Raw genomic sequence first — 12341 nt, 5'->3', positions numbered from 1 at the left:
CCTCCTTTTCTTTAATTGCAAAAATCTATTTTTGCCACTCACAAAGCCAAAATCTCCTGAGTGCTTATTTCTACACCAAAGAAATTGCATGTAAAACACACCCATGCAACACGTAATATAAACCAAGAAAGGGCAACTGACTGGCACCCAGCTCAGCATGGAACCCACCAGGTATCACCTGATGCAAGGGCTAGAGTGGACCAGGCTTTCCAGGGCATCTGAAACCCCACTCCAGAGCTCCGTCCTCCTGTATCTGCTGTGATAGGAAATAACAGACTGAGGTTTAATGTCTGTGTTGTTTCTTCCAACATTCCTCTGTGAGCAACCTCCCCAGTTCTTTGGGAGAATGACCTGAAGAGGCAACAGCATCCCCAACATGTTTATAGACCCTGTGGAGGACGAGGGTGTTGCAGGGGCAGTACCAAGCATCTCCTCTCTGATGCATTCCTAGCCATTAAAGTTGATAAAACAGGAGATGAAAAGGGTGAAATCACGGTTTCGAAAGAACTCAAGTAGCTGATGTTTTTGATTTCAGTAATCAGTAATCAGTAAGTTTTGATTCACATCAGTCAGTATTTCTTTGTAAGAAGGTTTTTTACATGATGAATTATTTACAGCAAGGTTCAGCTTATGTACAGCAGACAATGCAACAGAAGAATTGGTTTACAATCAGAAATATACATCTGGTGTAGAGAATCATCAGGGTATTTTTATGGCATAAAAACACATTATGCAGTAAATGCTAAAGGAAACAATGAATTTCCTGGCTTATAGAAAAAACAAAGGGATAATTCAATGAGAACTGTGTTTTCACTTATACCAGTCATGAACAACAGATTTGTGGCTTATAGACTGTCCCTCAGATTTGTCAACATAGGGAGCCTTGCTACATTTTCAAGCCTTCTCAATTTTGTGAACCATGCATTTCAAGCATAATCCAATAAAAATTGATTGCATAAAAATTTCCTGTCACAAACATACAGCAATATTCTATCTAGAGATTAATTTAAAAAAAGGGGGGGACGACACTTTTTATATGCACGGGGAATTGTTTAAAAAATGTCCAGATTTTATAGTGTATGTTTCCTGAAGCTCTATTGCTAATTTACAAAGACTGCATATGCTAAACATAAAATATATTTATTATGTTTCTTTGTTGTGATTGCATTAATTTATTTTGCTGAAGTACATTATTGGTAACTGATGCACCATTCTGCACTTAAGACTATTAGTACTTGTGTAATGTAATACAAATGGCTGAAAAGCAGAGAACTTTGTTCACAATATCCTGATCTATAAGAAAAATTGTTACCAAGTTACTCCTACATGGACTATAGCTAGACATGACAAACTGTTCATCATGTACGTGGCGATACCTGTGTAGGTGATGGCACATCTAGAGTGTCTTGTTAACCTTCCATATCTTTACTAACTCTGACTTCCTGAGGTGTCTATCACCAAGCAGAAATTTTACAGCAGAGGAATAAAATGAAAAAATCCTTGCACTTCCTCCTTTCAAAAATGAAGGCTGCAGTATGGATTGTATCTACTTTGTGTTGGACATCCTCGTACTATAATTCTTCTGAAGGCTCTGAATTGCTGTTAGTTCAAAGCTACATCTTCTGCCAGAGGGTCACCTCCCTTTTGTCACTGGAGAGTCAGTTGTGAGCATAAGGGCTAAGTCCTTGGGAATTAAGTATTTGCTATATACCCAAAGACAGTATAAGAGCTCATAAAATAAAAAAGCCTGCAGTACAATACAATTTAATAAACGAAACCTTTTCTTCAGCTATTTCATGTTCATTTGTTGTGTGAACACGCAATCTGCAGTAAGCGGAATATGAGCTCTGACCATTTGTAGAGCAACACTCATGGGCAGCTATTCTATATAACTTTCACCTCTGTGGAAGCCAATACTGGTGATGCTGCCTCTAAACCAGAGATATGGCATCTTTCTTCATGGAACTTATTTCACAGGTTGTTTAAATTGTGCAGAGCTCCCTCTGAGGGCGTCCTCAGAAGGGATGTTAATTGTGATGGTATTTACCCATAAAGGTTTTATTCATCAAAAATGTGTGTGCGTGTGTGCATGTACACACACACACTTGAAGTTTATCCCCTGCAGTGGTTACTGGGAAGAGCTGTATGTCTCCTAGTGTACCAGTCACCTCCCAGAAGCACCTATCCATGCAATATACTGGTGGTCAGCCTTGTGCCACCACCTGCACTGAGATATGTTGGCCTTACTTGTTCAAAGCTAAAGAAATATCAGTCTATATGTAGCAAAATACTGATGAATTGGGATCTTTCATGTTAAGGTTGAAGGTGAGACTGTATTTCACCAAGTGTTTTCAATGTTTGCTAGATATTTAGACAACCTCTAAAATCAGAGAGGGAGAAATCCTGCCCTTAGCCACACTGCTGAAGTCAGTGAGAATTACTGCTGTGTTACACAGGTGCAGTGAAATAAGAGGTTTTACATACCAAGGAGCTGTCTAGTCTCAGGTCAGTCTTCTCCACAATAGTGGGTCTTATGCTGGTGATACAAATGAGGTTACCTGTTGGAGAGCAGATATACAGCTGGGAAAGAGGTTATTTCTGCTTGCCTCTCAGTCAGCCCCTTTCATCAGCTCAGCATTGTTCTAGCAAGCTGAGAAACGCAGTGTAGCCAATGTCTCTTGGCCCAGTCATTGCCACCATGAACCCACCTGGTGTGGGAGCGGGCAGATGGGTGCCCTTGGTTGCCCGTGCTCCATATGGGGTCTCCAGAAAGCATTAAGGTAGTCAAGAGGGGCTACATATCTTCCTTGCCCCACAGACTCTCCCACTCATGACTTAAGCTTTGTGCATTTTCGGGGGGACCATGGGTCACTCTCTACTTGATCACAGTTCTTATAAAAATTAATTATAAATACATGTATGCTACCTAATATTTTCAGATGTTTTCTTTTTTGTGCCTTTTATCTAACAGTCAGCTTCTCAAGAGCTTTTGGACGTTAGTTTTTTTAGATACCAGGATTACATTCTGTCAAAAAGAGCAAGGCGATGTTCTGCTTCTAAAGATATTTGATCTGTGTGCTCAGACTTCTATCCCTAATTTAGTTTTAAATCTGTACCTATCATTTTCATAATTCCAGTGTTGGTATTTTTTAAAAAAAAAAAAATATGGGCCAAGCACCTGAGGTCTATGAACCGGTTTGGAATAAAATGCATAATTCCAGTTCGACTTGTGGCAAGTGTGCCCTCGATCAACAGCATGTCTACATAAGGTACAATCTGTACAAGAGAAAAGTTCCTCCTGAAAACGTGTAAGATGCACAGATTGGGGAGTAAACACTTCTTGTGGTGGCAATACTGAGGTGGAGAGAAATGCAGGGCAGATGAAGGAAGGAGCTGTATCCCCTCGACCATATTTATGCAAACTAACACCACCAGCCCTTGGGAATGGAGGAGCTGCATCTCGTCATGCTGCTTCACATGAGACAGTACCTGAAGTAACCTCCTTGCGGTCACTTCTCGAAGTTGCATTTGCTCGCAGTGAAAGGAAAGGAACCAGCTTCTTAAAATCAGTGTAGACATTTGATGTCCTTTAAAAATTGACTGAAGATACTTGGTGGTTTGTGGTTTGTTTGATTTGGTGTTTTTTTTTTTTTTTTTCTTTTATAGATAGGCTTGTTGGATCCTGAAATCGGATTCTGAAGAAAATCTCAGATGGCATATAATGAGAGATAAGTACCTTCCTGCCCTAGCAGAGCACAGTGCCCACCTCTGCTGCTGTAAAATCATAGAAAATTAGTCTTGGCAGGAGCTTGACAGGTCGTCGAAATGGTACCTCTGCCAAGGCAGATGAACAAGGCCTAAATCATCCCTAACACTGGGCTGATTTGTGTTTCATGAGATTCACATACAACACCCTGGTTAGTCAGATAACCATGATGTTTTTTCTGCAGCAGTGTCACATGCCTAGTAATGATAACCTTCTTACCACTTAATTTTACTGGTTAAAACGGCTGTCATTTATTAGGCTGAAAGGAACATACTGATCTAAACTTGGGATGCTGAGAAATACTTTCTTTTATTTTCTCAATGATGCTCTGAGTACTCAGTAAAGGGGTGCTTAAATAGAAATTTCTGATTCATCTGGAAGCCCCTGCAAAACTCTGTGCTGTACAGAAACAATCACAGGTCATGAAAAAGATACTTTGAAATTAAACCTTAGAGGTACCTTAATTGATTCCACAGAAGAAATAAGTTGCTGCCACAGAACTATAGGTGTTAAAGCAGAATAACTTTGGCACCATTCTAAATCTTAGGGCTGGCCAGGGACTTAAACTTTACTAGATAGTTGACTTAGGAGCTAATCATGTTCTTCCTCCTGAGGTGGTATTTCAAGCCAGAGGTCTGACTTTCCCTCACTGCTGGCCGATAACTCTTGCTGGGTAGGACTCACGCTTTCATTTTGCCAAGTGTCTCTGAAGTGGGTGTTCCTAGAACAAGTACAATGGTACACTGCAATGACCCAGCTGCCCCAGGAACTCAAAATTCCCAGTTTGGCACTAACATTATCTGCAAAGTCTCCTTTTTTGTTGCTTTTTTTCCCCCCATGTGGTTAGCAGTGAGTTCAAATTGCACATGTCTGGGCTCAGTTCTTCTGTGCTGCCAGAGGGCAAAGAGGGCATGCTCACACACTGCAGAGTCTCATTGGCTTGGGATCAATTACTATTTCAACACAAATAACTTTTAGGTTACAAATGCTCATATTTTTGAGTAGTAATCAAATAACTGTGCATATTTAGCTTCATGAAGATACATCTGACTTAAAATTCCAAGCACTAGAAATGCAGATACCTTCACATTGTGTTTAGGATTTGCATGTTTGAAAATGGCTCAGATTTTGTTTATTAAGGTTGGTAAAGGATGGAGGAGGTTTTAGGAAAAGAGGACAGAAATTCACCACGTTTGTGTGGTTGGTTTTATCCCAAAACAAATTTATGTTGCTACATTATGAACACATGAGCACTTTGTAATGGCAATACTGGCAGACTTTTAGTTAAGGTAGCTTTATTGCTACAAATTTTAATAGATAATTGTCTGTTCTACCTTTGTTGCTGTTTATTTCAGCCAAAACATATTTATTAAGTAGATCAAATAAAAAGCAAGTCTTACTTTCGGCATCCCATGCCACAAAAAGTATTTTGATTTGTACTGTGTTTTTGCACCTAGTAAAGAATAACAACCAGCGTTTTCCTGATAGATTTAGTTGCTCAAACAAAGCAACCACACAAACCCTCTGTCAGAGCACATGTTCACTAAATTGAGTTTTCATGTGTTGGGTGTGATGTTTGAGAGAAACCAGGTACTGCAGAGGTGATTAATGTAAGGTTGGTTTCCTCTTAAAATACAACTTGAATCCACTGATTCAGGTGTCAGCACCTTCCCTACTTTTTGATACACTGATACATTAATTATGCATTTGTGCTGTTCCTGTGAAATGTATTAGAGGCCAAACACCCTACTGCCAAGACACTGCAATTATTGAGGTCGTATCACATTCCCAGTATCACTGTCACTAGTGTATGGTACTATTTATAAAGCAGAGAAGTGAAATTTACCTTCTGTGTGCAATGACAACATTTCAAAGCATCTTGAGATGAAGAAAAATAGCATCTTGTGTCAGAAAATATTTTGACTAGAAATTATTCAGTAAGTACCTCTAAAACACATCCTTTCCTACAAAGCCAAAGGGTGATGCCAGCCCTAAACTCAGTACACATGTTAGACCAAATTTTTAGTGGCTGCAAATCATCATCCCTCCACTGACACCAAAGCCACCATAAAGACTGATGTAACCACACAGTGTTTCCACCACCTGAAGCTCAAACCACAATCCTAAACCCCAGATCTTGAATTTCACTTTTCAGAGCATTCTATTGAACAGAGCAAGAAAATATCATCAGTGAAGAAAGAAAACCACCACTATAATGGCAAAGCATTTCCATTTTGTACATCCACATGAACATAAAAGACTGTGAAACAACGTGCACTTACATGTTGTAAATGTACATTATTAAAACCAACATGTTCATTATTAAACTCTATATTTTGCACACTTCTTTTACAATCAGCTAATCTGTGTCTTTAGAAACTAGGAACGCCTTCTGGAGCACTCCTGGGAAGTGCAGTGTGTCCCAAAGCTATTTAGAAATACAGCATTCATAGCAGAGCCACTTTATTTTCTTTAATGACTAGATCATTCACTTCCCATTGTTCACTGGTAAAAGTATAAATAGCAATATGCGAAATACTGTTGTCTGAAAAAATAACCACCTTTGTATTCCTTGAAGGCTGAAAAATAGGTATGTGGCTTGAACAAATACACATGATCATATATTTTTGTAAATGTTCCACTGGATTAACCATGCGATGATCTCCACCACTGGTGGACAGTTAGTTCTTGTTCCCCAGCTCCTCTCTCTTGTTCTGCAGTCGCAGCGCAGGCAGCTCGCTCCTCCCACTGGGGAGGAAGATTCAGTGGCACACAGTGGATGCGTGTGTGTGCTGGTGGCACAAATGGAGCAAACCCCTTCCCTGCAAGGCATTGCCCCAGATACAGGTAGTGGGAATCCAGTCCCTTCTCGTAGTGCTGGGTCCTCGCCTGTCCCTCACATACTCATTCCTGGAAGAGACTTTTCTCTTTTACTATCTATCAAGATCTGGATTTAAGGCTATTCTAAACTATGATATTTTAAGTACCTTATGCAGGGTTAAGGAGAAAAATCATTATGGATGCAACTGCAGCAAGCAAATGAAGGAAAGGATGGTATTTTACACCAGCAGCAGAAGTCCCACATGAATGCAACTGCAGTATAAAGGATGGCATTCTGTCTCTCCCCCTTCACCTGCCACATAGGGCAGTATTTTTACAACTACCAGGTCAGGGCTGGTATTTAGATATGTGAGATGAGCAAGTGCCACCACTGGCACTTGCAGCTGCCTCCTCCTCTGACCACTTCTTCCTGCTTGGGCTGGGGTTGAAGCATCAGACGCAAGTGGATTAGCAAGGAAACCCAAGGGGGACTGTGATGAATATTTTGAAGTTGTTAGCGTTGGAAATATCCCATGCACATCCCAGCCAAAGGGAAAGGAGTGGGTACCTGTAGGACAGTTTTTCAAGAAGGAATGATATTATATTCATTAGACATTTTATGCATAAAACTCCATAGGAGTCACAGCCCTGTAAAATGTCCTTGGCACTGGCCTTGCTGCTTGCAGGTCCTTTACAATTAGCTTCATGTGGGAAATTAATCTATTTTGTTTCTTTTGTGATGTGCAGAACTTTTGCAGTACTGTAAATTCTAGCTGCAAATCAACTTCTCCCTGACCTGATTTCCGCCTCAGTAATCACATAGAGACTCTAATGATGCTTTGAATGTGTGATAAAAGGTGCTTATTACTCACAAAACTGTGTATTCATCATGCTTTCCTGATGACAGACACACATGATATTGTCACATTCAATAGTTAGGGACTCAGAACAGCAACCACATTCTAAAAATAGATGCTTCTGGTGCTAAGATATTAGTTTCTCATTTCTTACCTGGGATCCTTTACTGCCATGATCATAATTTTGTAACAGTGACAAGCATTCATCTAGCATTCATCTCAGAATGGCTATCAAAGAAAATCATAATTTCCAAACAAATTTCACAGTTTATTCAGAGTTAAAGAATTGTGCCTTAATGATGAGCCTCTGGGCAGAGTAATAGGGTGGGAATTTTTCCTATAAATAAATATTCTTGAACTACCAGTATTGTTAAACAAAAACTATTTTAAGATGCCTTTAGGACTTGATTGAGGCAGCCTGAAGGACTGATCTGTTCCTCTGAGGGTGTTTGAGAACTTGGTATGCAATGGCTATTTAACCTTCATTTATTTTATGCATCTGCTAACTGGATGGTTTTGGGGTATCCTTTGGGGATGTTATATTTTGGGGAATCCTTTGGAGATTATCAACATTTGAATACTTTGGAGTCATTCTTTTTATGTTCTTCTGTTTGATTTATCTTGCAATGTGCAAAATAAAAGTCATCAAGCTTATTAAAAGGAGAAAAGTAAAGGACTCCAAGCCAGTTACATCTTGCGAAAGTTGATAGTTCAAAATCTAGTGTTAAAGGAAAGGACTGAAAGCAAAAACTGCTGAGAGTTTCCAGTCACAACATACTGGTTCATTCTTTCCTGTTTGCTATGGGCTACCTGGCATTGTTACTACTATTGGATGGTCACTTTATACAGCTGGTATCAGGAGATCTGGAGATGGCATAGCCTGGTGGGCAGGTCCAAGTTCACTCCCTGCTGCAGTGGACAGGAAGAAATGCTGTTCCCAGTTCTGCATCAGCCTGCCTCTATGCTATCGCTGGCTGAGGGTGATGTGGTTTGAATATGATGTGTCCTTCACCTGGTCTTGCCCTTTCCCGCAGTGGCATGGGTTTCCTCACTCCCACCCTTCTCCCCACTTTGTTCACAAACAAAATGTGAAATGAGGTGTTTGAAACGGCTGGTGCTGAGCTAGGCAGATGTCTCTCCAGATTTTAATGCAACGAGTTCAGAGTCCTCTACATATCTTCCATTTAACTGTTCATTGTTAGAATCATGATGGTACAGGTAAACAGGGACCTCTGTGATTGACGTTGCAGTGTAGGAGGTAGATCGTGTCGAACAGTGCTCTCGTCGCCTTTGGCCCCACTGGGTTTTGTATTGTGTCCATTGCCTCTTCAAAGCTCCTTGTACCTGTTAAAGAAACACATAATTAGGGTAAGGTATAATCTAAACCCCTATAATTATAGACATTTTAAAATATGCTGCAGGAAGGGAAGGGAAGGGAAGGGAAGGAAAAAGAAGAAAGGAAAGAAAAGGAAAAAAGAAAAGAAAAAGCGCCGGGTCTAATTCCATCAGGTTCAGTCTGCCTCTCTCCTACCCTCTGGTCCCAGCTCCAGAAGCAGAAACAGTTGCTTAGCTCTCGACCTTAACTCCCTCCCTGCCTACCCTATGGCAGCAATTAGAGTTTCTGCAGTTGTTGCTGCTTATGAAGAGCAGGTATGGGTTAGCTGTTCCCCTAAGAGGTAAATGTGGAACAGATTGCTGCATGGGAACATGGTAGGATGTTGTGGTAGAAGAGGGAAGAGGAAGGAGGGATGGGGATTAAAACCCATTGATACTACAGCTGGATCCTTGCCCCTGGAATGGCTAAGGCACTGAGATCCCTGAAGAAACTTAACCTTGAGTATAACTGGCCATGAATGGAAAAGTGTAAGTACATTTCAAGAGCTTGCCAGGGCTAATTTTGTAGAGATAAAGGGCTGGAAGATTAGTACAGCTAAAGTGAGATTTTGTTCTGGTAATTTAAGAAGAGGTTTTGTGCTGGCCCTCTGCATAGCAGACAATGTCAACCTTTGGACATTAATCTTCTAGGAATAAAACATTTTATTCAAAATTTACATTAAGAGTGATGTTATATATGGCACTAGGATATGACTTAAGCTATTGAGTCCTGACAGGGAATAAGACATCCTTCTCCAGCTGCACATTCAGGTGTGCTGGCACTCGCTAGCTCCTTCCCAAAGCAGGGAGCGGGCAAACCCTGGCTCCTGTTCCTTCAGCTCAACTCTTCCAGCCAGCAAAATGTGATAACAGGAGCAGTTTGCTGTAGTAACTGCTGTAAATGACCACCCCTCCAGAGGAAGGCAGGCACAGGTGAGGCACTGAGGTGACAGAAGAGTCCCAGAGTTTCCGTGCTCCTGCTAAGGTGGGTGTTTGTATATAATTTTTGCTCAGAGAGCAGTCTGAAGTCATTCTCTAGGCTCTGTGCAGAACAATATATTTGATTCATATAGATGAATCTGAATAACTTTAATATTCTCCACAATTCTAATCGCTCTATTAATATGTATATAGTAAAATGGCATCTACTCACCACCCACAGCTGCCTGCAAGACAGCTGTTTATGTCACATAAGGACAAAGCTTCATAAGGAATTGTCATGAATCTTGGATGTTTACTGAGTGTACAGCGCAACTATGCAGCATGCCAAGAATGGTTATTTCAATTTCTTTGGCTTTTTATTTTTAATCCAAGACACAAGCCAAGGCATGAGGATTGATGCTATAAATCCTTACTCATGCAAGTAGTTACACTGACTTTGGTATGACTACTTCTTGAGTAAACAAACGTTTGCTGGACTAGTCCTTTAAAACTAACTGAAAACTATATCCATGCCCAGTTTCCAATGCTAGCTCTTTCTTGCTGTTGTTTAGCATAAAACAATGTAGTTAAGAGTTCTTTTCCTCTGGAGAAATGTATTCCTATTCACCTTCTTGTAACACATACAGAATAGAAAACAAATGGCTGAGTGTAGGTTAATTAGATATCAAGCGTAGAAAGGCATATGGTTACAACGGCACTTTAATTACTGGGGCTGTGAGCAAAGCTTACTATGCCAATAATGAGATTTAAAGTGAAATGGCTGCATGCAGCAATGTTTCATATCACTCCATCACCAAAGTTAATTACTGAGAAAGAATTACTGCATGAAAGAGTAAGGCAGTTTTAGTATATGATACACAAATAGGTGACAAGAAACTTAAGTTCCTGTAACCTATGACCAGAGACAGTGAGAATAATGCAGAAATCTTGGATGTGTACAGCACCTCTGCCTGCCTGCAGCCATCTCTCCAACACCACCACTACAATCATTAGTGCCTGTAGCCACTGTGCACCTCTGGCCGTCGCCTCTGCCCCTAAGTATTGAGTGTGTTTGCATTTCACAGCAGTTCATCCATTCAGATTAATCTCAGTGTCTCCAGTGAAGGTGGCATAGAGTATGTTCTTGCAGCCTTCCTGTTCCTCTCCTAGCCTACCTTCCCCTGCCCCCTGCGTAGGCCCCAGGGCTTTGATTGCTCTTGCATGGGGAGAACAGTGCTGTGAAGGTGATGAGCACCTGCTGAGCTCTCAAACTGCTCTCAGTTGAGCTGGACCCTGGCAGGCCACCAGGGCAACCACGGGTCTGAAGATCATAACAAGGTTAACTGAAGAAGGAAGAACAATATCACTGAGTGTTACAAAGCCTGCCGTGAGGAGCTTACAGCTTTCTTCTTAGAAGGGGGTGACACTTAAATTGTGTGTCTGGTCAAGGAGGGAGAGGCACATCTGTTCCAGTCCAGCCCATGATTAGAAGTGCCATTAGTCAGGTTTAAAAGACTTCACAGAGCAGTGAGAGCATGAGGTCAAGGCAGCTGTGTTTTTATCCTCTGCTGGCCAATACAAGAATCCAGCCATAAGTGGATAATGGATAGCACAAGCTCCTGCACTTAAGTAAAACAATGTGTTAATCTAGATTTCGGCCATGATTCCAAGGATCTCAGATGATCATAATTCAGTGCCAACTAAAACTGTTCATGCATGGATTTTAAAAGTGTAAGTAGCATTACTGAAAATCACATGCATAGCCGTAACATATTAATGTCCAAGGAGGCTCCTGGGGACTGGGAGGGGCAGGGCCGTGCCTGCCATGCTTTCTGCTGTGATAGCAGATGGAAGAAGTAAAGTCTAAAGAAATGAAGAGCCTGAGTTTATTTACTCTGCTCTTCAGGGCTTAAAATGTTTTTCTGTTCTCTATTAGACATTCATGCCTCTTTGGCACACAAGATATATAGCTGGTTTTTTTCCAAACAGACTTTCCATTTGGTTGGCCAGCCTTGCAGTCTAGAAGCAATCTCAGGCCTGGAAATATGGTCTGGTGAGCAGACTATTGCAGAGACCTTGTATTATCTGTACAACACTGTTGCTGTTGGACAGAGAAACTTCAGTTCTGCTGGACACTGAGATATTATATGAAAATGCACAAGAAGATCTGTTATTTTAAAGGTCCAAAACAAATCTGTTGTTTATATGTTCTTCCACATGAATACAGGCATTGGTACAACTTCTTGTTACTATTTTTACATTTCTTTCTATAGACAGGCTCATGGTACTAAAGTGAGGTTGGTGAGGTAGTAGGTGATGAATGCAATATAAAACACTGTCAGGTAGTACTGAGTTTAGCATTGTTTGTCCTGGCTAAACTTTGTTTATTTCAGCCTTGAAGTTAGATATTTCAGTAGGAAAAAAGTAAATCCCAGAGTATCGAGGCTCCTGTGGTACTAAAATTAATCTCCTTGCCCCACACTGAATTTTCTCATGAGAAATAATTTTGAGCTCTGTGGCAGCAGAAGTATACAGCAGCTTGGAAACAATCTCCTACCATGACTGAAGACCAGGCTGTGGCTTTGGTCTATGCCATATAGCAC

General features: G+C 40.9%; 1 protein-coding gene across 2 annotated transcripts in view; it reads right to left on the bottom strand.

Moving 5' to 3' along the window:
* Window positions 1-2862: 2862 nt before the first annotated feature.
* Window positions 2863-12341, bottom strand: part of CALCR (calcitonin receptor) — a 182388-nt gene continuing 172909 nt past the window's right edge. For both annotated transcript variants that reach the window (XM_064444612.1, XM_064444613.1), the window contains exon 13: window positions 2863-8787. In XM_064444612.1, the coding sequence (XP_064300682.1) occupies window positions 8566-8787 (222 nt within the window). In that variant the 3' untranslated portion in view covers window positions 2863-8565. The remainder of the gene's footprint in view (window positions 8788-12341) is intronic.

The sequence above is a fragment of the Phalacrocorax carbo genome, chromosome 2 (genome assembly GCF_963921805.1).
Source record: "Phalacrocorax carbo chromosome 2, bPhaCar2.1, whole genome shotgun sequence".
Taxonomy (NCBI): Eukaryota; Metazoa; Chordata; class Aves; order Suliformes; family Phalacrocoracidae; genus Phalacrocorax; species Phalacrocorax carbo.
This window is presented reverse-complemented; position numbering and strand designations above follow the sequence as displayed.